Here is a 25,127-nt window from a genome sequence, read left to right on the forward strand (position 1 = left end):
ATTTATTCTTTAATACTTAGAAAAATCTGTGACTTCTTTGATAAAGGTTATTTTTGCTTGGTGCAAATTGTACTCGTTCATGTTTTAGGACATTATTTTCCATGATTTATTATGGCCAGAAATATTATTTCCCTGGTGTTCAGTCTTCTGGTGTTGAGTGTGTCCACTTAGGTATGTTGGTTCTCAGATGATTAGTATTTTGGGATTGGAACTGTACACAGATTTTCCAGCACAGTTGGGACCTATTAGTGCTTTTCTTTGGTTGATATAATAGAAATCAACAACAAAAATGTTAAATAACTTGGCATTAGTGTTTCTTCAGCTTTTAATTAAACAACAAAAAAGTCCCTTTAATGGATTGTATGAAAGTAAAATAATACTTTTCTGAAATGTAAAAATACATACATATATACATATACATATATGTGTAATACATACATACGTACATTCTCTGTCTCATTCATATATACATATATATGAATGAGACAGAGGATTCTGCTTTTTGCAGCAACACTGTATCAGAAGCTAGCTTTCTAAATTCCTTTTAACTACATTGTCTTCCTAGATTGAAGTGATGAAAGGAAATGTCAAGTCTCGTCTTCAGGCCTACCTTCAAGAGCTGGAAAAATTTAAAGCTCGTTGGGATCAGCTGAAACCCAGTGATGATGTTATTGAAACAGGCCAGCAGGCTGCTCTTGAGAGAAGTGCGAAGTCAATAAAGGAGAAAAAAGCAGAGTTTGATGATCTTGAAAATATAAGGAAAAAACTAGTGTATGTTGATTTCTTCTTTTAAAACTTACAAGCTTATTTTGAATATTTAGAAACTGACCCATTCTTTCATTTCCTATATAAAATTAGAAGATTTAAATTAATGTTCAAAAGAACTTCAAAGCATAATGTTCAAGTTCCAGTCATATAAGTGAGATGGATTGAGTTTTGAAGTTACAGGTGTACGGGCACATAAAACAGCACAAAATTATTGTGTTTGAGACTGAATGGAAGTTTCAGCCCCATAGTATTTTGCTTCTTTGCTTAAATAATCATGTTACAACTAAGGGTATTTTGTACTCCACAAGGCAGCACTTTGAATTCATAAGACTGATCAGTCCATAGATTTTTGCAGACCTAAATATTTTGATATCTTGAATCTACTTCCAAACTCATAAACAACAAAATTCCTTTTGATTACTTTCTTGCTGAAAAATGTTTATGTTAATGAAATTCAAGTCTTTGTTAGTAGTGCCTATATGAAATATTCAGGCAGAATTGTGATTTTGAGGAATATGGTCTAGTAAATTTGTATGACAATAGTCTTGATTTCTATTCTAATAGTATTTGTGCCTGTTTTCTCTAGTGATGACTGCCATCACTTTGGGATAGATGAGCCCAACTTTGCCATGGCGTATAGCATCTCCAAAGACATTGAGATTTACGCACAAGTCTGGGCACTTTATGAAGAATTTCATCAGGGATTTCAGGAAAAGGCTAATGAGGACTGGATTACTTTTAGGTTTGATTATTGTTAATATTTAAAAATTTTGTTAATATTTAAATTTAAAATGTTACTGTTGTGGTTATTACAATTTTTTGTGATGTCCATTAAAATATGTAATTTTTAACAGGAGCAAGACCTATATTTTTGAGGAATTCTTGATGAGTTGGCATGAAAGATTGAGAAAAGTGGAAGAACATTCAGTAATGACAGTCAAATTACAATCAGAAGTTGACAAATATAAAGTAAGTTATTTTGCAAATTGTTTTCATTTTTATTTGGAAAAATTTGTAGTTTTCTTTTTCCTTTGTATTAAAATAGCCTAAGTCTTCTGGTCCAAGTTAGATTTGACTGTCTTTCTTTCTTTCTTTTTTTTTTTAGTGAGGCAGTCAGGGTTAAGTGACTTGCCCAAGGTCACACAGCTAGTATGTGTCAAGTGTTGGGTCTGAGGCCGGATTTGAACTCAGGTCTTCCTGACTTCAGGGCCGGTGCTCTATCCACTGTGCCACCTAGCTGCCCCTGATTTGACTGTCTTTCAAATAAGACTACATATTTCTCTGGTTCTCCAGTCAATAAATGATTATAGAAATGTAATAATAGTGCAATCTTGTTTTCTTTGTTAGCAGTTTAGGGGAAAATAATAACTGCAAGTCACTGTCAGTATCAGCAAACTAGGAATAGAATGTTGAATATGTCAGGTTTCAGCCTGAGATCATATTCTGTAATAAAAGTGACAGATTATATCCTGTCTGAAAAAATCATCCTTTAAAGAAAATTAATTTCTTACTATAATAATTACACAGTGAAAACTATATATGTTTCAATTTGAAGCATTTTATTTCATTCTTAGTAAGAAAAAATATTAAAATGTTGATAGCTAATAACAACAAAATGAAAAATAATTACATTTTCTTATGTGTATTGTTTTTTACAGATGGTAGTTCCAGTTCTGAAATATGTTAGAGGAGAACATCTTTCTCCAGATCACTGGCTTGACCTTTTTCGTCTGCTTGGTCTTCCTAGGGGCACTAGTTTAGAGAAATTATTATTTGGAGATCTTCTCAGAGTAGCTGAAACAATTGTGGCCAAAGCTTCAGAACTTAAAGTATGAATACCTTTTAAAATATTCAATGACTGTATATTTTTACATCATAAATATGTATACATATACTCTCACATAAAAATACATTTATGTATCTATGTAATGTATGCTGTGTATATGCACATATTTGCATGTGTGTATGTGTCATTGAAAGGCATTTTGGTGTAGAGCTGGCTTTAGAGTAAGGAAAACTTGGATTCAAATTCTGATTTTGACATATATTTCTGTGTGAATCTAAGGAAGGCTTTTTACCTCTCAGTGCCCCCAGGCAACTCTTTAAAAATATGTGTGTGTGTGTGCATGCACACATGTATACATACATACATTCATACATATGCACACAAATATATATGTGTGTGTACACACATATATACACACAGTCAATATATATACACACATATGTGTATATATAAATATATAAATGTATGTGTATATACACATACACACATGCATACATATATAAATTAGAGGTGGTGAGGGAGAGAAAGATCATGGATCTAGAGCTGGAAGGGAACTCAGTGGCCATTAAATCCAATTTCTTTATTTTCCGTGTGATGAGATTAAGTGATTTCATGTAATTTCTAAGAATTAGAAATGGAATATGAATCGAGCTAGTGTTCTTTCCACTATACTATATTGCCTCAGATATATCTGTAGCTCTATCTATATCTGAATCTGTATCCATACTAATTTTCGGAAATAGTTACTGAACTAAAATAAGTTTTAGATTTTTTCCCATTTTAAAATTTTATTCTTATTTTTTTCAAGTTGACTTACAAGGACCATTATTAAACATATTTTAAGCTCTGCCATTAATAAATTTGCATGTTGACTTACATTGTCTTTTGGTCCATGATGGGAATCATCACGTGGCCAAGATTGCCTTAATTGGTAATTTAATCCACTCAATCAATTAACAAACATGAATGAAGCATCTAATTTGTGCACTGTGCTAGGTGCTAGAAATTCAAAATGAGTTCATGACATAAAGGACCTTGCATTCTATCAGAGGAGACTTCATATGTATCAATATTTACAAAGTATATGAAGTAAGTTTTTGAGGGGTGGGTGCAAGCAGCTAAAGGGATCAGAAGAATTTTCTTCAAGAAGCTGGTGCTTGCTTTGAGCTTGGAAAGAAATAAGGGATTATATGACATGAAAGGTGGAAAGAGAGTACATTCCCAGCATAGAGTACAAAGGAACTGTGAAAGAAAACGGAACATTTTTCATGAAGAATCCCAAGGAGGCTGGTTTCACTGGACCAACGATACATGAAGACAAGTAAACTGTAAGGATGGAAAGCTAGATGGTGCCAGGTTGTGAAGGACTTATGTTGACAAATAAAGGAGTTCATATTTGATCCTAGAAGAAATAGGAAACCACTGGAATTTACTGAGTGGGAGTGACATGCTTAGACCTATGCTTTAGGACAGTCCTTTTGTCAACTGTGTGGAAGATGTACTAGGAAGAAAAGGGATATAACACCCCTTAGGTGAGACTTTATTGTGTTACAGTTGATTCAAATGCATTTTTCTTAAAATATACTTCTGTGCTTGGAAGATCCATACTTTCATTAGTGTCTACACTCCCTCTGCTGGTGCAAGTTGCAATCAAGACATTTTTTATGAGCCAGTGATAAAAAAAGTCCTTATTTGATTACCATCCTCTTGGAGATAAGCTCTTTACCTTCCTCTCAGCTGTTATTGAATGACAGACACGTAGTCTTCCCCTGGGTTTGTACTTGAAGCCTTTCTAGGATGGTTAAGAATAATAAGCTTTCACTGGCATAACTCAGGGTTATCTCCATGTGACAGCCATTAAAGTGTAAGTTTTTATTGAAGCCTTTTGAAACACATTTTATTATTTCATTGTCTGTAATTAAAGGTTGTTATTTCATGTTTATAATTGCTTTGTTTAAACAGGATTTGAATAGCCGAGCACAAGGTGAAGTCACAATAAGAGAAGCTTTACGTGAGCTTGATCTCTGGGGAGTTGGAGCAGTGTTTACTTTAATAGATTATGAAGACAGCCAAGGCAGAACTCTCAAACTGATTAAAGACTGGAAAGATATAGTTAACCAGGTTGGAGATAATCGATGTCTTCTTCAGTCCCTAAAGGATTCTCCATATTACAAAGGATTTGAAGATAAAGTATCAGTTTGGGAAAGAAAACTTGCAGAATTAGATGAATATCTGCAAAATTTAAATCAGATTCAAAGAAAATGGGTGTATTTGGAACCCATTTTTGGTCGTGGAGCTTTACCTAAAGAACAGTCACGCTTCAACAGAGTTGATGAAGATTTCAGGTCAGTATAATAAGATGAGACTTTAATGTTTTATAGATCTTTAATCAGTTGCTTTGTTAAGTATGTCACAGAAGTAAATAATGTGGGGTATACTATAGAATGTAAATTATAAATATTTTATGAAGTTATTTTATAGTAATAGTTATTAGAAGTATAGCATGTCTCTGATTTTGTTATTTTTTTTAAAATTTATTTTATTTTATTTTATTTTATTTTATTTTATTTTATTTTTGGGTGGAGGGGGAAGGCAAAGCAATTGTAATTAAGTGACTTTAGTGTCAAGTGTCTGAGACTGGATTTGTACTCAGGTCCTCCTGACTCCATGGCTAGTGCTGTATCCACTGCGCCACCTAGCTGCCCTTTTGTCCTCCCCCCCCCCCCCCCTCCCCCCCGGCCACTACTTGGTGTGGATATATTTCTATACATATACATACACATATATGTATATAAACCTATATACATTCATATATAGACATATACTTTCCCTAACAAATTCTGCTCCTGATCTTTGTTTTCTGGTTTCCTACTCCTCCTGACTCCTCTACTTTACTCTTACCCACTACCTTGCTCCTATTACTTAGCCTACCTTGCTCCAAGGATCCTGCCCCTATCCTCCCATTCCCATAAATCCAAACACCCTTGTGTAGCCCCCTATAACCTATTCCCTCACCCTCTCCTCTATAGATCCCTCCCTTATCCTCCCATTCCCACTGATCTAAACACCCTTCTATACCCCCCTTTAACCTATTCCCTCACCCTCACCTCTAGAGATCCCTCCCTTGTCTTCTCCCTCTTCCCAATCCCCTGAAGTTTTATTTCTTCTGAATTTAGAAGACTTTTATACTCTTCTACGTGTGTATGTATTGTTCCCTCTTAAACTCATTCCCGATGAAAGTAGATTACCAGAACTACCAGCCCTCCTCCCCCATCTAAATCCTCTGTATTGATTCTTCTTCTTGTACCTCATTTGTATAAAATAATTATTCTTTTTATCTGTTCCTAGATGATTTTACTTTTTAAAGTCATATCATACTCAGGTCTACCCCAATCTTTCTTACGTACTACCCAATTACTAATGGCAGTCTTAGGCATATATTTTACATATATAAAAAGTAAGCAGTCTGTTTTTATTGAATCCCTTATAATCTGTCTTCGGTATGTACCTTATGTTTCTCTTGGCTCTTGTATGTCAAATCTTCTATTAAGTTCAGGTTTTTTTTTTGTTTTTTTTTGCTTCTTTTTGGTGAGGCAGTCGGGGTTAAGTGACTTGCCCAGGGTCACACAGATAGTAAGTGTCAAGTGACTCTGGGTTTTTTTTTTAAAAAACAAAGTCTTGAAAGTCTGACGGTTGATCAGATGTCCATTTTTTTCATTCAGAATTATGCTTAACTTTGCTGGGTATGATATTTTCAGCTGGAGCCCCAGTACTTTTGTTCTTTGATATACAGTGTTCCAACACCTGCAGTCCTTTGGTGTCTCTGCTGCTAGGTCTTGTATGATTCTAATTCTGGCACCATCATATTTAAGTTGTTTTTTTCTTGTTGCTTTTAATACTTTGTCCTTGAGCTGGGGGTTTCGGAATTTGACTATAGTATTCCTATGAGTTTTCCTCATAGGATTTCTTTCAAGTGATGATCAAATGGATTTTTTCTATTTCTGTTTTCTCCTCTTGTTCTAATGCTTGAGGACAGTAATCTTTAATTATTTCTTGTATTATTGTGTCAAGCTTCTTTTTTTGATTATAGCTTTCAGGTAGTCTGATTATTCTAATGTTTTCTCTTCTTGATTTGTTCTCTAGATCAGTTGTTTTTCTTATAACATGTTTCACTTTCTATTCTATTTTTTAATTCTTCATATTTTGTTTAATTATTTCTTGATCTCTTATAACTTAGCCTTGCCCAGTTCTGATTTTCAAGGTGTCATTTTCTTCCTTAAGATTCTGGGATCTCCTTTTCTAGCCTATTTCTGACATCTTCCCCTATATTTCTTTTAAAATGATATAACCTCAAGTTATTTAGTATAAGCAGTTTATATTCAGGCCAAAAACAAAGTAGAAGTGATACATATGCAAGTTATATTTTACATTTTTTCCCAACAGGTCAATAATGACAGATATCAAGAAAGATAATAGAGTTACCTCGCTGAGTACTCGTGCAGGTATCAGGAATGCTCTGATAACTATACTTGATCAGCTGCAAAGATGCCAAAAATCGCTAAATGAATTTTTGGAGGCAAGACTTTTTAAACACTTAGAATAATTATTTTATGTAATGTTTATATGTTATGAATTTATCTTAAAAGTCCATTCATTTATTTATTTTTATTAGGAAAAACGTTCAGCATTTCCACGATTTTATTTTATTGGAGATGATGACTTGTTAGAAATTTTGGGCCAGTCTACTAACCCTGCTGTTATTCAGTCTCACCTAAAGAAGCTGTTTGCTGGTAGGATAATGTGGGCAGTGTTGCATGCTTCAAATTAATACTCTTAAGTCAATTTAATTGTGTTACTGTATTTATAGAAAGATATAGGTTATGTTTTAATAAAGAAAGATTAATGATGTATGATTTACTTTTCCAAAAGGTATATTTTTGGCTAGGAAATACACACACACACACACACACACACACACACACACATTTAAGATTGATAGAGATTTTTTTTTTTCATCTCAAAAATAACCTGAGTAGCAGCAGCCTTTTGTAATGAGTTTTAAATTGTAAAGAACAGGGAAATTATTCATGTAGTTAAATTTATTACATCTAAGGACATATTTATTGATTGATAAATACTTTTTGATTGGTTGACAAACCAACATGTAATAGAATGCTTCCTTAATATTGTGTTATTGATGATGATATCCCTTAAAAAATGAAAATTTTTTGCTTATTAGAGCATTATTTGTGCCTATATGGTATTGTGTAACACTAGTTGACAAGGATGTCTTCAGTATCATGTTAAATTTATTGTTTTCATGTTTTAGGTATTAATAGTGTGTGTTTTGATGAGGACTGTAAGTATATAACTGCAATGAAATCTTTAGAGGGAGAAGTGGTACCTTTTAAAAACAGAATTCTTCTCTCAAATGATGTTGAGGTAAGGAACATTTATAAATGTGCAATCAAAAACTGACATTTAAATCAATTTCCCATTTAACAAAGTGTAGATTTGGCAGTTTGCTATTCAATTTTTATCAGTTTAAACAGTCTGGACAGATAATTTGTACATGTTTGCTATGTTACTTTTTGATTTTTGTAAGGAAAAAACAGTTGTAGACATGAGAAAGCAAATGTGTATTTTGATATTTATCTCTTCTTTAAGCTATCTTGAGAATCAGTCCCTGAATGGCTTTAAATTGTCTTATTTCTAGCATGGATTTATTTTTTAAATGCTTTTTCAGGTCTAGCCTCTATTTCTGACTTCTTCTTCTTAAGTGTCATTTCCATTTCTTCAGATTTCCATAAAATTTTTGAAAATGGTCTTTTTATGTGTAAAGAACATTCTTAATAAAAACCTGAATGGGAGCAAATGGGCTTTTGTGGGTGAGTCACCCACCTCACCCCACATCCCAATGTCCCATTTTCCTCTCCACTACAAAAGATCTTCATTTCATGCCTCTTTTATGTGAGAAAATTTCTATTTTTTACCCATTCTGCCTCTTTCTTCCCCCTTCTCCCACTGCATCCTTCTTTCTCATCCCTTCATGTTTTTTAGATCATCTCAACATAATCAACTAACACCCATAACTTTTGTCTACGTAGCCTCCTTCTAACTGTCTTATTGAAGATAAAATTCTTTGGAGTTGCATGTATCATCTTCTCATATAGGAATGTAAACAGTTTAACTTTATTGAATCCCTTATGGCTATTCTTTTATCTTTACCTTTTTATGCTTTTTTTTGAGTCTTATGTTTGAATGTCAGATCCATCTCTTTTTTTTTTTTAATCAGGAATGCTTGAAAGTACTCTATTTCATTAAATGTCTATCTTTTCCCCTGAAGAATTATGTTCAGTTTTTCTGGGTTGGTTATTCTTGCTTGTAATCCTAGGTCTTTTGCTTTCTGGAATGTTATATTCCAAGCTCTCTACTCCTTTTATATGGAAGCTCCTAAATCTTGTGTTATCCTAGCTGTATCTTCACAATATTTGAATGTTTCTTTCTGGCTGCTTGAGGTATTTGCTCCTTGACCTGGGAATTTGGTCTGGAATTTGGCTAATATTCATGGAGGTTTTCATTGTCTCCTTTAGGAAGTGATCAGTGAATTGTTTTAATTTCTGTTTATCCTTTGGATCTAAGATGTTGGGGCAGTTTTCCTTTATGGTTTATTCCAAATGTAATATCACAGTCCTTTTTATGATCATGTCTCTCGGGTAGTCCAGTAAATCTTAAGTTATTTCTCCTAGATTTATTTTCCAGTTCAGTGTTTTTCTGATGAGATATTTCACATTTTCTTCTATTTTTTTCATTCTTTTGACTTTATTTTATTGTTTTAATAACTCATTAGCTTCTAGTTGCCTAATTCTAATTTTTTGAGGAATTATTTTCTTCAGTGAATTTTGTACCTCTTTTTCCTTTTGGCCAATTCTGCTTTTTAAGGTTCTTTTCTTTCTTTCTTTTTTCTTTTTGTCCATTAATTTATTTATTTTTAGTTTTTGACATTTGCTTCCACAAGATTTTGAGTTCCAAATTTTCTACCCAACTCATCCCTCCCCCAACCCCAAGAAAACATGCATTCTGAATACCCTTTCCCCTAATCTGCCCTCTCGTCTGTCTCCACCCCCTTCTCTTATCTCCTTCCTCTTCTATTTTCCTGTAGGGCAGAATAGATTTCTATACCCCATTGCTTGTATATCTTATATCTCAGTTGCATGTGAGAACAATTTTTTAACATTTGTTTTTAAAACTTTGGGTTCCAAATTTCTCCCTTCCTCCCTCCCCACTTACTGTCATTGAGAAGGCAAGCAACTTGATACAGGTTATACTTGTATAGTCATGCAAAACATTTCCATAGTAGTCATGCTATGGAAAACTAGCTATATTTCCCTTCATCTTATCCTGCCTGCCCCCGTTTATTCTCTCTTTTGACCCTGTCCCTCCTCAGAAGTGTTTGCTTCTGATTACCCCCTCCCCTAATCTGTTCTCTCCTCTATCATCCCCCTACTCTCTTATCCCCTTCCCCTCTATTTTCCTATAGGGTAAGATAACTTTCCATACCCAGTTCAGTGTGAATGTTATTCCCTCCTTAAGCCAAATCCGATGAGAATAAGATTCACTCATTCCCTCTCACCTTCCCCCACTTCTTCTCCACTGTAAAAGCCTTTTCTTGTCTGTTTCATGTGAGATCATTTATCCCATTCTACCTCTCCCTTTCTTCTTCTCCCAGTATAGTCCTCTCTCACCCATTAATTTTATTCTCCAGATGCCACCCATTCATCTTCAACTCACCCTATGCCCTCTATCTATCAATCTATCTATACATATAAATTTTTTTTCCCCTCCAGCTACCCTAATACTGACAAAGGTCTCATGAGTTACAGATACCATCTTTCCATGTAGGAATGTAAACAGTTCAACCTTAATAAGTCCCTTATGATTTCTCTTTCCTGTTTACTTCTTCATGCTTCTCTTGAGTCTTGTATATGAAAGCCAAATTTTCTATTCAGCTCTGGTCTTTTCATCAAGAATGCTTTAAAGTCCTTTATTTCACTGAATGTCCATTTTTCCCCCTGAAAGATTATACTCAGTTTTGCTGGATAGGTGATTCTTGGCTGTAATCCTATCTCTTTTGCTCTCCATAATATCATATTCTAAGTCTTGTAGTCCCTTAATGCAGAAGCTGATAAATACTGTGTTATCCTGATTGTGTTTCCACAATACTTGAATTGTTTCTTTCTGGCTGCTTGCAATATTTTCTCCTTGACCTGAGAACTCTGGAATTTGGCTACAATATTCCTAGGAGTTTTCCTTTGGGGATCTCTTTCAGGAGGTGTTTGGTGGATTCTTTGAATTTCTATTTTGCCTTCTGGTTCTAAAATATCAGGGCAGTATTCCTTGATAATTTCTTGAAAGATGATGTCTAGGCTCTTTTTTTGATCATGGCTTTCAGATAGTCCAATAATTTTAAAATTATCTTTCCTGGATCTATTTTCCAGGTCAGTTGTTTTTCCAGTGAGATATTTCACATTGTCTTCTATTTTTTCATTCTTTTGGTTTTGTTTTACAATGTTTTGATTTCTTATAAAGTCACTAGCTTCCAATTGCTCCATTCTAATTTTTAAGGAAGTATTTTCTTCAGTGAGCTTTTGAACTTCCTTTTCCATTTGGCCAATTTTGCTTTTGAAGTCATTCTCCTCATTGGCTTTTTGGACCTCTTTTGCCATTTGGGTTAGGCTATTTTTTAAGGTGTTATTTTCTTCAGTATTTTTTTGGGTCTCCTTTAACAAACTGTTGACTAGTTTTTCATGATTTTCTTGCATCACTCTCATTTCTCTTCCCAGTTTTTCCTCTATTCTCTTACTTGTTTCACAAAATCCTTTTTGAGCTCTTCCGTGGCCTGGGACTGATTCATATTTTTCTTGGAGGCTTTGGATGTAGGAACTTTGACTTTGTTGTCTTCTTCTGGTTGTATGTCTTTATCTTCTTTGTAACCAAAGAGAGATTCTATGGTCTGACTTTTTTTTTTCGTAGTTTGCTCATGATCCCAACCAATTACTTGAGTTTTAAACTCTTTGTTAAGGTAGGGGTCTGCTTCCAGTGTGGAGAATGTACTGTCCCAAGCTTCAGGGGTTTTGTGCAGCTGTTTTCAGAGATACTTCTAGAGACCTGTAAACTTTCAGTTCTTCAAGGTGGTATGATCAAGGGTGAGGTGTTTACTCTTTTACTGGCCTGTGCTGTGGTCTATGAGTGACCACAGGGACCCTTTTTTTGCCTTGGAACTGTGAGGAGGATTCATTCTCTACCGCCACTACCAGCTCCACCATGCCAGCGCTCCTCCTTGCCACAGGGTCGCCACCCAGAACTGTGACCCAGATCCAAGCACAGGCAAAGCAGGAGAATCCTGCCTCAGCACCAGCATAGAGATCCCTGCAGTCCCCCTCTGATCAACCACTCGATTCCTCCTCAGTCTGTGGGCCAAGCTCCAGAAGCAGCTGCCGCCCGCTGGGTTTTGCCAAGACTGGTGCTGGGACCGAGTTTCTCTCTCACTGTGGTCACAGACTTTTCCTACTGACCTTTTAAGTTGTCTTTGGCGTTTGTGGGTTGAGAAGTCTGGAAACTGTCACAGCTGCCTATGATTCAGTCACCTGAGGCCTGCTCCAGGTTTGCTGAGGCCTGTTTTGCCTGTGTGCCCACACTGAACTGCATTTCTCTCCCCGCACAGATCAACCATCCAGGTTGTCTTGGGCTGGAAATTTGTTTCACTCAGTCTTTTTTGTGGGTTCTGCTGCTCTAGAATTTGTTTAGAGCCATTTTTTACAGGTATTTGGAGGGGTTTGGGGGAGAGCTCAAGCAAATCACTTCTTTTACTCCGTCATCTTGGCTCCACCCCCTAAAGTTCTTTTCTTAAGTGAATTTTTTCCATTTGCTTTCTTATTGTGCTTTTTAAGGAATTCTTTCCTTCAGTGAATTTCTGTGCCTCTTTAACCATTAGGTCAATTCTGTTTTTTAAAGTGTCATTTTCTTCATTATTTTTTGACCTTTTTTTTTTTCCCCTGAAGACATTCCCTGAAGGCTGGAAAAGCGTCTCACTCTGACCTTTTGTTGGCTTTGCGGTCCAAAATTTGATTTGAGGAGTTTATAAAGGTGTTTAGAAGAGAATTTTGGGAGAGTTCAGCTGGTTTGTTGCCTGTATTCTGCCATCTTAGCTCTACCCTAAAATGCTAGTCTTAGAGACTGGAAAACCTGGGTTCAAGTCCTATCTCTGACATATATTAGGTGCGCCCATTCCCACACTGATAGACCAGTCACTTATCCTCTAAATGCCTCACAAAACTTAAGACAGCAAGTTACGGGTTTCCCATCTGCATCTGTGGAAGAAATTTCTACTTCCGGAGTTCCTATACCAGTGCCCAATCTAAATAAAAATAACAATGAAAATTGCAAGTCAGTAATGCAAAAAAATATGTATGTTATAGTACATATTTTTAGGGCTTAGAAGAGTTGTTACCAAATGAAATCAGATGGCAAAATAAAATCAAATTCTTTTAAAAAGTACTTAATAAATGTATTGTATTTTTATTGTGAATTTTATTTCCTGATTTTCTAATGAGATTTGGCTGAATGGTTTGGCCATGGAAATGAAGGAAACTCTGAAGCAGTTGTTGATTGAATGTGTTACTACTGGACGAAGTTCTCAAGGTGCAATTGACCCATCACTCTTTCCTTCCCAGGTAAGGCTGACTCTGGAGTAGTATAAGGAGCCTTTGTGATGTTTGGGATTGGGAGTCAGGAGACTGAGGTTATAATCATGTCGATGCCACAAACTTGCTGTATAACCTTAACATTACTAGGTCTTAGTGCTCTTTTCTCTGAGAGACTAGTACTAGATAATCTATGAGATTCCTTTCTGTTTTAAAATTCTACAATATTAAATTACCAGACCCCTCTGAAGGTTAATTTCACCATCTGTAAAGAAAAAAGGTTATAGCACATGATCTCTAATTTCTCCTTCAAATCTAAAATTTCATGGTTATCAATTATAAAATCTAGTCAACAGTTCTTGAAGTCTCTTTAAGATGTACTTAAAGTATTGTTGCCTCAACCAATGTAATTTTGTAATAATGTTAGTAATTCATTATAAGCAACCCTCCCCCCCCATATTGGGAAACTCCATGGCAAATTCCATTAGCCAGTTCCCTGAGACTGGTTGTGCCAAGTTTGAACATTCATTAATAACTTCAGTTATTGTTGATTACTAGACTCAAAGCTTAAAAAAATAGCAAAACAATTAGAAGTATTCAAATTCTTTGACTTTCCTCATCTGTCAAATGAGGATAATAACTCCTTCTTTCACAGAATTGTTGTGAAGATCAAATGAGATAATATTTCTAAAATGCAGTGAAAATATTAGCTATTTACTGAATTTACCAATGGAAAACCTTGGTACTATTCTTCATCATGGGACTTGCACCTTGGTTTTGCTGTCATTGACAGCTACTGCATATTTCTTTTGAAAGCTGCTGCAGACCCAAAAAATGAAGATCCCTCTTGCAAAAAATACATTTTATAGGCTGCAGCTCTTCAGAAACCTAAAGGTACTACATTACGGTTGTGAAAAATGACAGTTATTTTTAAGCCCCTAAAGTAGTTCACTAATAAAGGCAATGTCTCAGTCTTAGCCAGACATGAACAACATTCAAGGTAAAATGAGTCAGCTGCTTCTGCAACAGGAAGAAAAAGACAAAAAGAGACCTTTAAACAGACTTCATGGGTTCTTGGCCCTCCATCTCTGTAGTTAGGTGAAATTCTCGAAGATCGAATTCATTTTCCCATTGACTGACCTAATTCAACTTTTTAAGGTGTTGCTTAGGGAGTAACTGGTCCCAGAACTTTTATACTAGTCCCATTTATGGATATTGCTAGGCAGTTTAGCTCTCTTATTAAGTTTTGGTGAAGTCCTTTCCAACTCCTGGGGCTCTTCGATGCATACCTGCTGTTTTAAGCTTTCATTTTCTGGATTTTGGTCACTCAGGAACATGTCCAGCATTTATAACATTGCCTAATATCCTGTTTTTCCAGAGCCAGTTAGTGATGTTAGTATGATACGTGCATCTTTTTTTCAGAATGAAAAATTCAGTTACTGTTTGAAGATGCTGTAAATAGTCATCTCTCATAATGTGTAATTATAAATAGGAAGCTTTTCTTTTTGATGATCAGTGGGATCTCAGTAGAGACCTCTCAATGACTTTTTCTCAGTATTTATTCTCTTTAATCTGCCTTCTAATCTTTGACATCTTTGGACATTTGACACTCTCTTGGAATTCTTCTCCTTCATCTTTCATGACTCTGTACTTTCTTGGTTCTTCTCTTTTTACCTCTCCTTTTCTGTTTCTGTTATTGGTTCCTCTTTTTCTTACTGGACTCTAAACGTAGATAAATACTAAAGTACTGCCTTTTTTTGTTGGTAGGCTGGAGTGGAAGCATTAGTTTTATCTTAGCCTAATAAGATGCTCACAGATAATTTTAATTTACCTATGTAAATCATTGTCCTTTCATTTTCATCAGTTTTTCGAGAAAAGACCAGAATAATGAAATGGGGAAGAACATCTTAGAAAAAATTATTTAAATCTACTTAAATTAGGATTTCAGACCACCTAGCATGGTATTTTCTCCCATCATATTAGATAATAAAACTTTACTTAACTATAGGAGAACATTATTTTTTATTAGCTAAGGTTCTGTCTATGTGGATTAATCACTTACACTTCAGTATTTCAGTACATAGTAGTTGCTAAAAGTTTTTTATTAAATTGAATTGGATCAAATAAACTGATTAGAGACTGAATTTTATTGTCACATCTACTGAAGAACTCGATTGTCATAATAGTTAATACTAATTGACCATGTAGACATCATAGCCTAAATATAGTAATTTAAGTTGATGGATAAATGTTACTGTTTCATGTGAATTTAGTTATATTTTAAGAAAATCTCCCTCAAACTTTTATCCTTTGTAAAAATAATGACATTTTAATTTTGTTTAAGTGCAGTGAAGGCAGCTAGGTAGTGCAGTGAATAGAGCTCTTAACTTGGCTGTTAGGAAGGCCTGAGTACAAATCCCTCCTCAGACACTTGCTAGCTGTAAAGCTAGTTACTTGTCCTCTCAGTGCCTCGGTTTCTTCATGTGTAAAAAGGTGGATAATAGCACCTACCTCTCAGGGTTTTTGTGAAGATAAAATGAGATAATATTTCTAAAATGCTTTGCAAATCTTAAAAGTGCTATATCATGTTAGTGATGATGGTGATGATTGTTATTATTTGTGAAAATATGGGTTTCTTATTCTTAATTTTTCATAACCATCTGTAGGACCAGATTTTAGCTCATATTTATTGTTTGTTTTTTCTTTATTTAATAGATTCTGTGCTTGGCAGAACAGATTCAGTTCACTGAAGATGTAGAAAATGCCATACAAGATCATAGTCTTCATCAAATTGAGTTAGAACTCATCGCTAAGCTAGAACATTATACCACCATAGATACGAGCTCTGAAGATCCTTCAAATGCAGGTATTTTTGGTGTTTCATGATGAAAACATATCCATCAAACTTAAAAAGTATATTTATGTTAAAAGCCCTTTAAGACAAAGTCATGTAATTGTCCTTTGATGTGAAGAAAAATATATTATCTAAACCCAAGAGATAACATTAGTTGTATTGGGGAAACAGTGGACACATTCCTGGTGAGTGCAGAGAAAAAGCAAGGATACCTTCCTCTCCACTCTTATTTGATTTAATATTAGAGAGGGATATATTTCTGAATATTTCATTGACACTTCAGTACCTGAGTAGATTCGTGATCTTTTCAATGTGGATACTTGCTTTACTAGCACAAATTATAACTGGTCCATATGCCTTCATCCTGATGCATTTCTTTTTCTTTTTTTTTTTTTTTGGCTAGGCAGTAGGGTTAAGTGACTTGCACAGGGTCACACACCTCGTAAGTGTTATGTGTCTGAGGCCAGATTTGAACTCAAGTCCTCCTGAATCCAGGTCTGGTGCTCTATCCACTGTGCCACCTAGTTGCTCCCTGATGTGTTTCTTGCTCATGTTCTTTGATAGACTCTCAGAGCATGCACCTAATGTATTAGGCATGTTTCTCTAGTTCTGTTTATATTTTATGGATGCTAGGAGAGCATGACTGTCTGACTATTGTTCTTCCCTCCCACCATGTGACCTACACAACTCCTTTTCCAATCATGTTTCCTTAGTGATGTCCTAACTGTGGCTTGCAGGCCAAATCTGGTCCACTCCCTCTCTTTTTATGGCCTGAGATAAGAATGGTTTTTAAATTTTTAAATACAATAAAATATCGACAAATGTAAAAACCGTTTTTCGCTTGTGGGTCATACAAAAATAGATTGTGGGAAGGATGAGGTGGATTTGGTCTATGGATCATAGTTTGCTGACCCCTGGCTTAGATCATCACTGGAAAGAAGCTTCAAGGTGCTCATACACATCATATATCTTTCTATTATTCTTTTGGTCATTTGCCGCTTTAATTCCTTGGAGATCATGGTGTTTCAGTATTCATAATCACAAAACATTTCCAGGACGACATTTGTATTGAAAATATTGGTTTTTGTGCCCTGGGGACAAACTTGGAACCATTAAAAAGAATGCTTAGTTTTCCAAATGTAATCCTTCCTCTTCCTCTATATGGATGTACATCCGTATAGCTCATTTCAAATACTACATTTCAAGTACTTTTCAAATGTACTAATATGTTAACTCAGTGGAACAACTGCCCAATTACATACATATGCACACATTTATATTATATATTTGTATATATGTATACACACACATATATACACAAAGATACAGCATTTTCATGTCTAGTTTTTTATATGAATTATTAATCCCATATGGATTATAACAGATATATTTATATATATATGCATGTATATATGGATTTTAATACGTCATATAATGTGGCTTCATAGAGAATAATTGGCCCAAGCCTCCCAATCACTTTTTATATGTTCGTTGAGAATACCTTTGATAAGTAGGTAGAACATTTTCATAAAGGTTTTATGAAGATGAAAAAGTTGTCATATGTTAAGTACTTATGAATGATTTCTTTATTAAACTTTGTTTTTTGTTGTTGCATTCTTTTGGCATCTTTTGCTTCCTGGATATCTTGAAAGTGCCTCCTCAGTGCTTTCAAGATTGTTCCAGTTTGGATTTTCTTAGTGGGGACATGCTGTTGTCTCATTGCTTTTCTTTATTTTTCTCAATACCATTTGGCTTCTTTGTCCAGTGTGGTGAGGACTGAAGTACTAGAGTCGAGATATTGTGATGCCTCTGTTGTGCTTGATGAAAATAGACTGCTTTGTAGATACTGACATATTTTTATGGTAACATAGCTCATTTGTGTCTCACAGCCAACTTTCCATAGACTCATTTTTACTTTCCATGGCTTTTTTGCTTCTATTTATTTTGCTGCTTGTTATTTTCTACTATTATCCTCCAATGTATTTTGCAAATTAATTTTTATTCTAATAGTATTTCCCTTGACTGAAATCTCTCCTTTCTCACTCATTAAGAAGGCAAGAAAAAACAAAACCTATTTGAAAGATATATAGTCAAGCAGAACAAGTCCCCCCATTAACCATGTCTAAAAGGGAAAAATATGCTCCAGTTGGCACTCTGAGGGTTGTCCATCAGCTCTTTCTCTAGATGGCATGTTGCATCATGAGTGCTTTGGAATTATGACTGGTCATTGTGATGATTAGAGTTCCTAAGTCTTTCAAAGATGTTTATCTTTGCAGTATTGTTGTTATTGTATGAATTCTTCTTCTGGTTCTACTCATTTCACTCTGTATGAGTTCATACAAGTATTTTGAGGTTTTTCTGAAACCATCCCCTTCATCATTTCTTACAGCCCAATAGCATTCCATCACCTAATTTGTTCAACTATAACCCAAATGATGGGTATTCAATCAGTTCCCAATTCTTTTCCAGCATGAAAAGATCTGCTACAAATATTTTTTGTATATGTAGGTTGTTTTCCTCTTTCTTTTATCTCTCTGGATGGCATTTAAACCTAGAAGCAGTATAACTACATCAAGGGGTATCTATAGTTTAATAGCTTTTTGAACCTAGTTCCAAATTCCTTTCTAGAATGATTCAATCATTTTACAGCTCTATCAACAGTACATTAATGTTTTCTCACAGTCCCCTCAGCATTTTTCATTTTCTTTTTTGGTCAAATTAGCCAATGTGATGGGTATATGAGTTATTTTAATTTTAATTTCTCTAATTATTAGAGTCTTAAAGCGTATTTTCATATGGCTATTGTAGCTTAGATTTTTTCCTCTGAAAACTGCTTGCTCATATCCTCTGTTTACCAATTGGGGAATGGTGAATATTCTTATAAATTTGACTCAATTCCCTATATAGTTAGAAATAAGACCTTTTATCATATAACCTTGTTAATAAGCTTTTTTTTTCAATTTCCTGCTTTTCTAATTTTAGTTAAATTGGTTTTGTTTGTGCAAAAACTTTTAAATTTTATGTTATCAAAATTCCATTTTACCTCCTATGAATTTCTTTGTCTTTTGTTTGGTCATGAATACTTTTGCTATCAATGAATCCAAGAGGTCATTTCTTCTATGCTATTTTAATTTATTTATTATATAACCCCTTATGCCTATATTGTCTACCCATTTGGAGCTTGCCTTGCTATACAGTACAAGATACTGGTTTGTACTTAATTTCTGCCAAATTACTTTCCAGTTTACCCATCAATTTTTGTTGAATAGTGAGTTCTTATCCCAGTAGCTTTTTTTTTTTTTTTTTTTTTGCAGTTTGTTAGGGGACTGTTCACTGGTTTCTATGTGTTGTGTACCTAATCTATTATACTGATCAATTACTCTGTTTCTTACTCAGTACCAAACTGTTTTTGACAATTACAGTTTTGTAGTGTAGTTGAGATCTGGTACTGCTTTTCCCTACTTCTTTACCTTTTCTTTGATTCCTTTGCATTCTTTACCTTTTGTTCTTCCAGATGAATTTTATTATTTTTTGTAGCTCTTTAAAGTAATGCTTTGGTAGTTTGATTGGTATGGCACTGAATAAGTAAATCAATTTAGTTAATATTGTTTTTTTTTTTAATTTGGTTTGGCCTATCCATAAGCAAATAATATTTCTGGAGTTATTTAGATCTGTATTTATTGTACAAATAACATCTTATAATTGTGTTGTATAGTTCCTGTGTATGTCTTAGTGCAACTAGGTAGAGCAGTAGATAAGAGTTCTGACCTGGAGTCAGGAAGACCTAAGTTCAAATCTGGCCTCAGACACTTACTAGCTGGGCAAGTTCCTTAAACTTGTTTGCCTCAGTTTCATTATCTGTAAAATGAGCTGAAGAAGGAAATGGCAAACCTCTCTAGTATCTTTACCAAGAAAACCCTCAATAGGGTTACAAAGAGTCAGATACTACTGAAAAGACTGAATAACAAAAAATATATGTCTTGGCAGGTATATTTCCAGGTATTTTTTGTTGTCTATAGTTATTTTAAATAGAATTTCTCTTTGTCTTCATGATGAATTTTGTTGGTAATACAAAAATGCTGATGATTTATGTGGGTTTATTTTCTATCCTGCAACTTTGCTGAAGTCGTTAATTGTTTCACTTAGTTTTTTTATTTGATTCACTATGGTTTTCTAAGTAAACCAATGTATCCACAGAAAGTAATAATTTTGTATCCTAATTGCCTATGCTTATTCCCTCAATTTTTTTCTCTTCTTTTTGCTATAGCTAGCATTAATGGTACTAAATTGAATAGTAATGGCAATAATGGACATCCTTCCTTTAACTTGGGTCTTACTGGAAAATCTTCCAGCATATTTCTATTACAGATAATGTTGGCTCTTGATTTTAGATAGATACTATTTGTCATATTAAAGAAAGCTTTGTTTATTCCTCCAGTACTTTCTAATGTTTTTAACGAGATTCAGTGTTATTTTGTCAAAAGTTTTTTTCTGCACCAATTGAATTAATTATGATTTTTGTTTCTGTTATTAATATAGTCAATTAAATGTATATAATAATTTTTATTGTGAACTTAAATACAAGCCAATGATATTTACAATTTTAATATTGAACTGGTCCTGAACTCCTGGTATAAATCTAGCCTGGTCACAACGTGTGATTTTTGTGATATGTCACTATAGTCTCCTTGCTAATATTTAACATTTTTGCATCAGTATTCATTAGGGATATTGGTTTCTTTCTTTATTTTAACTCTCCCTGGTTTAGATATCAAGACCATATTTATGTCACAGAAGGAATTTGGTTGGGACCCTTTCTTTTCATATTGTTTTCAAACAGCTTATATTGTATTGGAATTAATAGTTGTTTAAATGTTTGGTAGAATTTTCTTGTACATACATCTGGTTCTGGGTTTTTTCCCTTTTTGACTTGTTCAATTCACTTGTAAATCCATTTGGTCCTAGGAAGCTCATTTATGGCTTATTCAATTTCTTTTTCTAACAGAGCTATTTAAATATTCTATTAATCTGGATAATTTATAGTAAGAGTGATCAACTGTGAAAGACTTAACTGTTCTGATTAAGATAATGATCTGAGACAATTCCAAAGGAAAGACCCATTATGAATTCTACCAAACATTTAAGGAACAATTAATCACAATGCTATAGAAACTATTTGAAAAGATAGGTGAAGGAATAGTACAAAATTCTTTTTATGACACAAATATGGTTTTGTTAACAAAACCAGGAAGAGCAAAAACAGAGAAAGAAAACTATAGATCAGTTTCCCTAATGACTATTGATGCAAAAATTTTAAATAAAATACTAGCAAGGAGATTACAGAAATATATCGCAAAGCTCATACATTAAGACCAGGTATGCAGGGTTGGTTCAATATTAGGAAAACTATCAGCACAATTGACCATATCAATAACAAAATCAATAAAAATTATATATATAACGCAATAGATACAGAAAAAGATTTTGAAAAAAAGGGTACATTTTGACATTCCTATTAAAAACACTAGAAAGTGTAGGAATTTTAAAATGATAAGCAGTATTTATTTAAAACCAAGAGGAAGCATTATCTCTAATAGGGATAAGCTTGATGCCTTCCTAGTAAGATTAGAGATGAAACAAGTATGTCAGTTATCACAACTATTATTCAATATTGTACTAGAAATGCTAGCTATAGCTATAAGAGAAGAAAAAGAAATTGAAGGAATTAGAATAGACAATGATGAAACAAAATTATCACTCTTTGCAGAGGGTATGATGGTAGGTATACTTAGAGAAAACTAGAAAATCAACTAAAAAGTAGTTGAAACAGTCAACAACTTTAGCACAATTGCAGGATATAAAATAAACCCACACAGCATCTCTATATACTACTGATGAAACCCAATAGGAAGAAGTAGAAAGAGAAATTCCTTTTAAAATAATTGCAGACAATATTAAATTCTTGGGGTCACACATGCCAAGAAAAACCCAGAAACTATATGAACATAATTATAAAACACTGTCACACAATTGGACAAGTATTAATTGCTCATGGGCAGGCCAAGCCAATATAATAAAAATGACAGTTCTACCCAAATTACTTATTTAGTGCCCCAATCTAACTACCAAAGAATTATTTCATAGAGACAGAAAAAAATAACAAAATTCATCTGGAAGAACAAAAGGTAAAGAATATCAAGGGACTCTGAAAAAATTGTGAAAGAAGACAACCTAGTCATATTAAATTTCAAACTATATTATAAAGCATAATATCATATTACAAACTCTTTTCTTCTTTAGATTGGTGTCTGCTATATCTTCAGTAATTGTGGCTGTGGCTGCTTGGTACTTGAATTCTTTGATTCTTTGCAATATTTTTTCTTTGACTTGTGGGTTCTGGATTTTTACTCTTAACATTTCTGGGAGTTTTCACTTTGGAGTTTTTTTCAAAAGGTGATCAGTGAATTATTTTAATTTGTATTTTGCCCACTTAGCACATAGTAGGCACTTAATAAATGGTAATTAACATCTAGTTTTCAAACTGGGGTAAAATTCTGGAATCTGTCATCTCAGGCTCCAGAAAGTAATAGTATCTATTGGTGAAGAATGTGTTAAAAATGTTTATTAGAAATCATTTTTTAAACAATTAAAGTTTTCCAGGAACCTAATGTCATGTTACCAATATGAAAAATGCCATGCTTGTAATACTAAAATAAATACAGAAGAGATTAAGTAAAAAAAAAATTTTCCTTATCTCTAAAATAAGATTTGAACTAGATGATCTCTAAAATCTCTTCCAGCTCTAAAATTCCATTCCACTCTAAAATGAAACCTTTCAATAGCTGCTATATCACTTTAGCTCAAACCCATCATTTTCCCATTCTGAAACTTTAGATTGTGGATCATGTCCTGCTGGTCAGCAAGGTAATAATAGTAGCTCAGATTTCTATGACATTTGTGCCTTCCTCACATTTCTGTGAAATAGATAATAGAAATATTATCATCCCCTTTTTATAGGTGAGAAAACAGAGACTTAGAGAAGCCAAATTGCCTTTGTTCAGACACCAAACAGGTCAGAGTAAGATCTTGATTCCATGTCCAGTGCAAACTGCCTTTAAAATGGGAAGATTTCGCATAAAGTCTTTTTTAAAAATGTTGATTAAATTCCTGCAAAGTTGAAACCTCATCTGTATAAAATAGCTTGAGCAAAGCAGTTTATTAAAAAATCAAAATGGTATTGCTCTGTATCCCAAAACAAGCAGATAACCAATTTTATTACTCACATAATTAATCCCGTAGACAGAAAAATAGAAGTATTCTGATCAAAATTATGGTGACAGATGGACGTGATTGGCCATTACATTACTGATTTGAGGCATTTTACAGATAGCAATGCTATCTTTGAAATACATGATTAAAGAAGTGATTTTTACCATAGATGATATAATGAATTCAGAATTAGAAAGGTGATAATCTACTAAAATGACTTGGAAGAAGTTGTACGAAGGGTACAAGTTTTATCCAGCCCTTTCTGGAGTATTGAAGAGATTGTTATTTTTCTATGCCATTGTATTTCCAGAATTGTTAAAATTATTATTCTTCCATATGCCACTAATTTAGGAAATAAACTATATTGGGTTAACTTCTTATGCTAGTTTATTTGGAGATGCAGTGTTCATTCCTCAATAGATTTTATGTATCTCTGTTTCTCTCATATGCATCCTCATTCATCAGTCTATCAAGTTTTGAAAGTTCCTCAAGATCGTCTTGATCAGCCTGCTGTCTTGATAATAAGATTTGTTGACAAGTCCTAGATGTTCTGTAAGAGCTATAGGAATTTCAGTTACCAAAGGCAGTCAAGATGGCTTCAGCAGGATGAAGTATAGTCTAACTCTCCCACTAAACCTTATCCACAAATATTTAGAAAATGCACCAGACTGAATTCTGATCAGGAAAGTCAAGAAAAAGCCAGTCATTTTTGCAGTCCATGGTGGATTAGGGAGACATATAAAAAGGTCTGTGAACACTGGGGGCAGGGCATGGCCAGAAGAATGCTGCCAACACTAGCACCCAAAAACTGAGAGATCAGACTGAATACCAGAGCAGGAAACCAGAGGATCCTGAAACCAGCACAAAGTGCAGTAATGGCTACTGTCTAGTAGCTTGGTTGCTCATAACCCAATTGCTGGTCAGATTGAGTGGGGATCTGCAAATAGGGGTGATAGAATACAGCTAATACTGACCAAAGAACAAGGCTGGAAGCAATCAGTAGCTGTGTGGATCTGATCCCAGCAGCAGAATAGGACCTCAGTTATACCCTCCAGCCGAAGCGGAACCTACAGTGGAATAACTGGAGTAGGAGCCCCAGACAAAATGGAAGCCTCCAGTTCAGTCACTGTGTATTTGCAGAGCCATCCAGAAGTCAGCTGGAAGAATGAGCAAACAAATAAAAAATCCTCCATAAAGATAAAAAAGAATATCTCAAAAATATTTGCATATTATACTCCCCTTTTTTGTCACTCACTGTGGATCAAGAAAAAGGCACAAGGCTGAGGGTCATTTAAAATTTTTGCATAAGTTACCAGGGCCCAAGATTTTGTTACCTATTGGCTCACATACAGATAATGTACCTTTCCATTCTTAGCTAACTTGGGCCTTGAACAACTGAGTTAGTCTATTGCACGGACCATACAGAATGCTAAAACATGCCAGACCTTACCCTCCACTAGTATGCCATTTGAGAACTCTGGGTCACCTCTATGCCATGTTCAGGTGTCCAAGTAGAACTTTTCATAATTCACTGTTAGGAGGAGGGTTTATGTAGATGATAAGTTGAGTTTTGGACATATTGAATTTGAGCTGTCATCAAGATGGATATCTAGTAGGCATTTAGACATAGGAACTGAGAAAGAAGAAAGGAGTTGACAGAACTGATAACTTTCTTCAAGAATTTGAAGGGATGTCATGTAGAAGACGGATTAGATTTATTCTGTTTGTCCCCAGAGGTTGGAACTAA

At 34.4% G+C, this 25,127-nt stretch overlaps 1 protein-coding gene across 3 annotated transcripts in view; it reads left to right on the plus strand.

The window, feature by feature from the left end:
• DYNC2H1 (dynein cytoplasmic 2 heavy chain 1) overlaps window positions 1-25,127 on the plus strand; it is a 363,910-nt gene that overhangs the window by 63,770 nt on the left and 275,013 nt on the right. For all 3 annotated transcript variants that reach the window (XM_027849539.1, XM_027849541.1, XM_027849540.1), the window contains exons 22-31: window positions 566-771; window positions 1,355-1,510; window positions 1,623-1,737; window positions 2,427-2,597; window positions 4,517-4,899; window positions 6,998-7,130; window positions 7,227-7,344; window positions 7,884-7,996; window positions 13,168-13,287; window positions 15,973-16,123. In XM_027849539.1, coding sequence (XP_027705340.1) covers window positions 566-771; window positions 1,355-1,510; window positions 1,623-1,737; window positions 2,427-2,597; window positions 4,517-4,899; window positions 6,998-7,130; window positions 7,227-7,344; window positions 7,884-7,996; window positions 13,168-13,287; window positions 15,973-16,123 — 1,666 coding nt within the window. The remainder of the gene's footprint in view (window positions 1-565; window positions 772-1,354; window positions 1,511-1,622; window positions 1,738-2,426; window positions 2,598-4,516; window positions 4,900-6,997; window positions 7,131-7,226; window positions 7,345-7,883; window positions 7,997-13,167; window positions 13,288-15,972; window positions 16,124-25,127) is intronic.

This window comes from Vombatus ursinus, unplaced genomic scaffold, assembly GCF_900497805.2.
Source record: "Vombatus ursinus unplaced genomic scaffold, bare-nosed wombat genome assembly UNPS02007612.1, whole genome shotgun sequence".
Classification (NCBI taxonomy): domain Eukaryota; kingdom Metazoa; phylum Chordata; class Mammalia; order Diprotodontia; family Vombatidae; genus Vombatus; species Vombatus ursinus.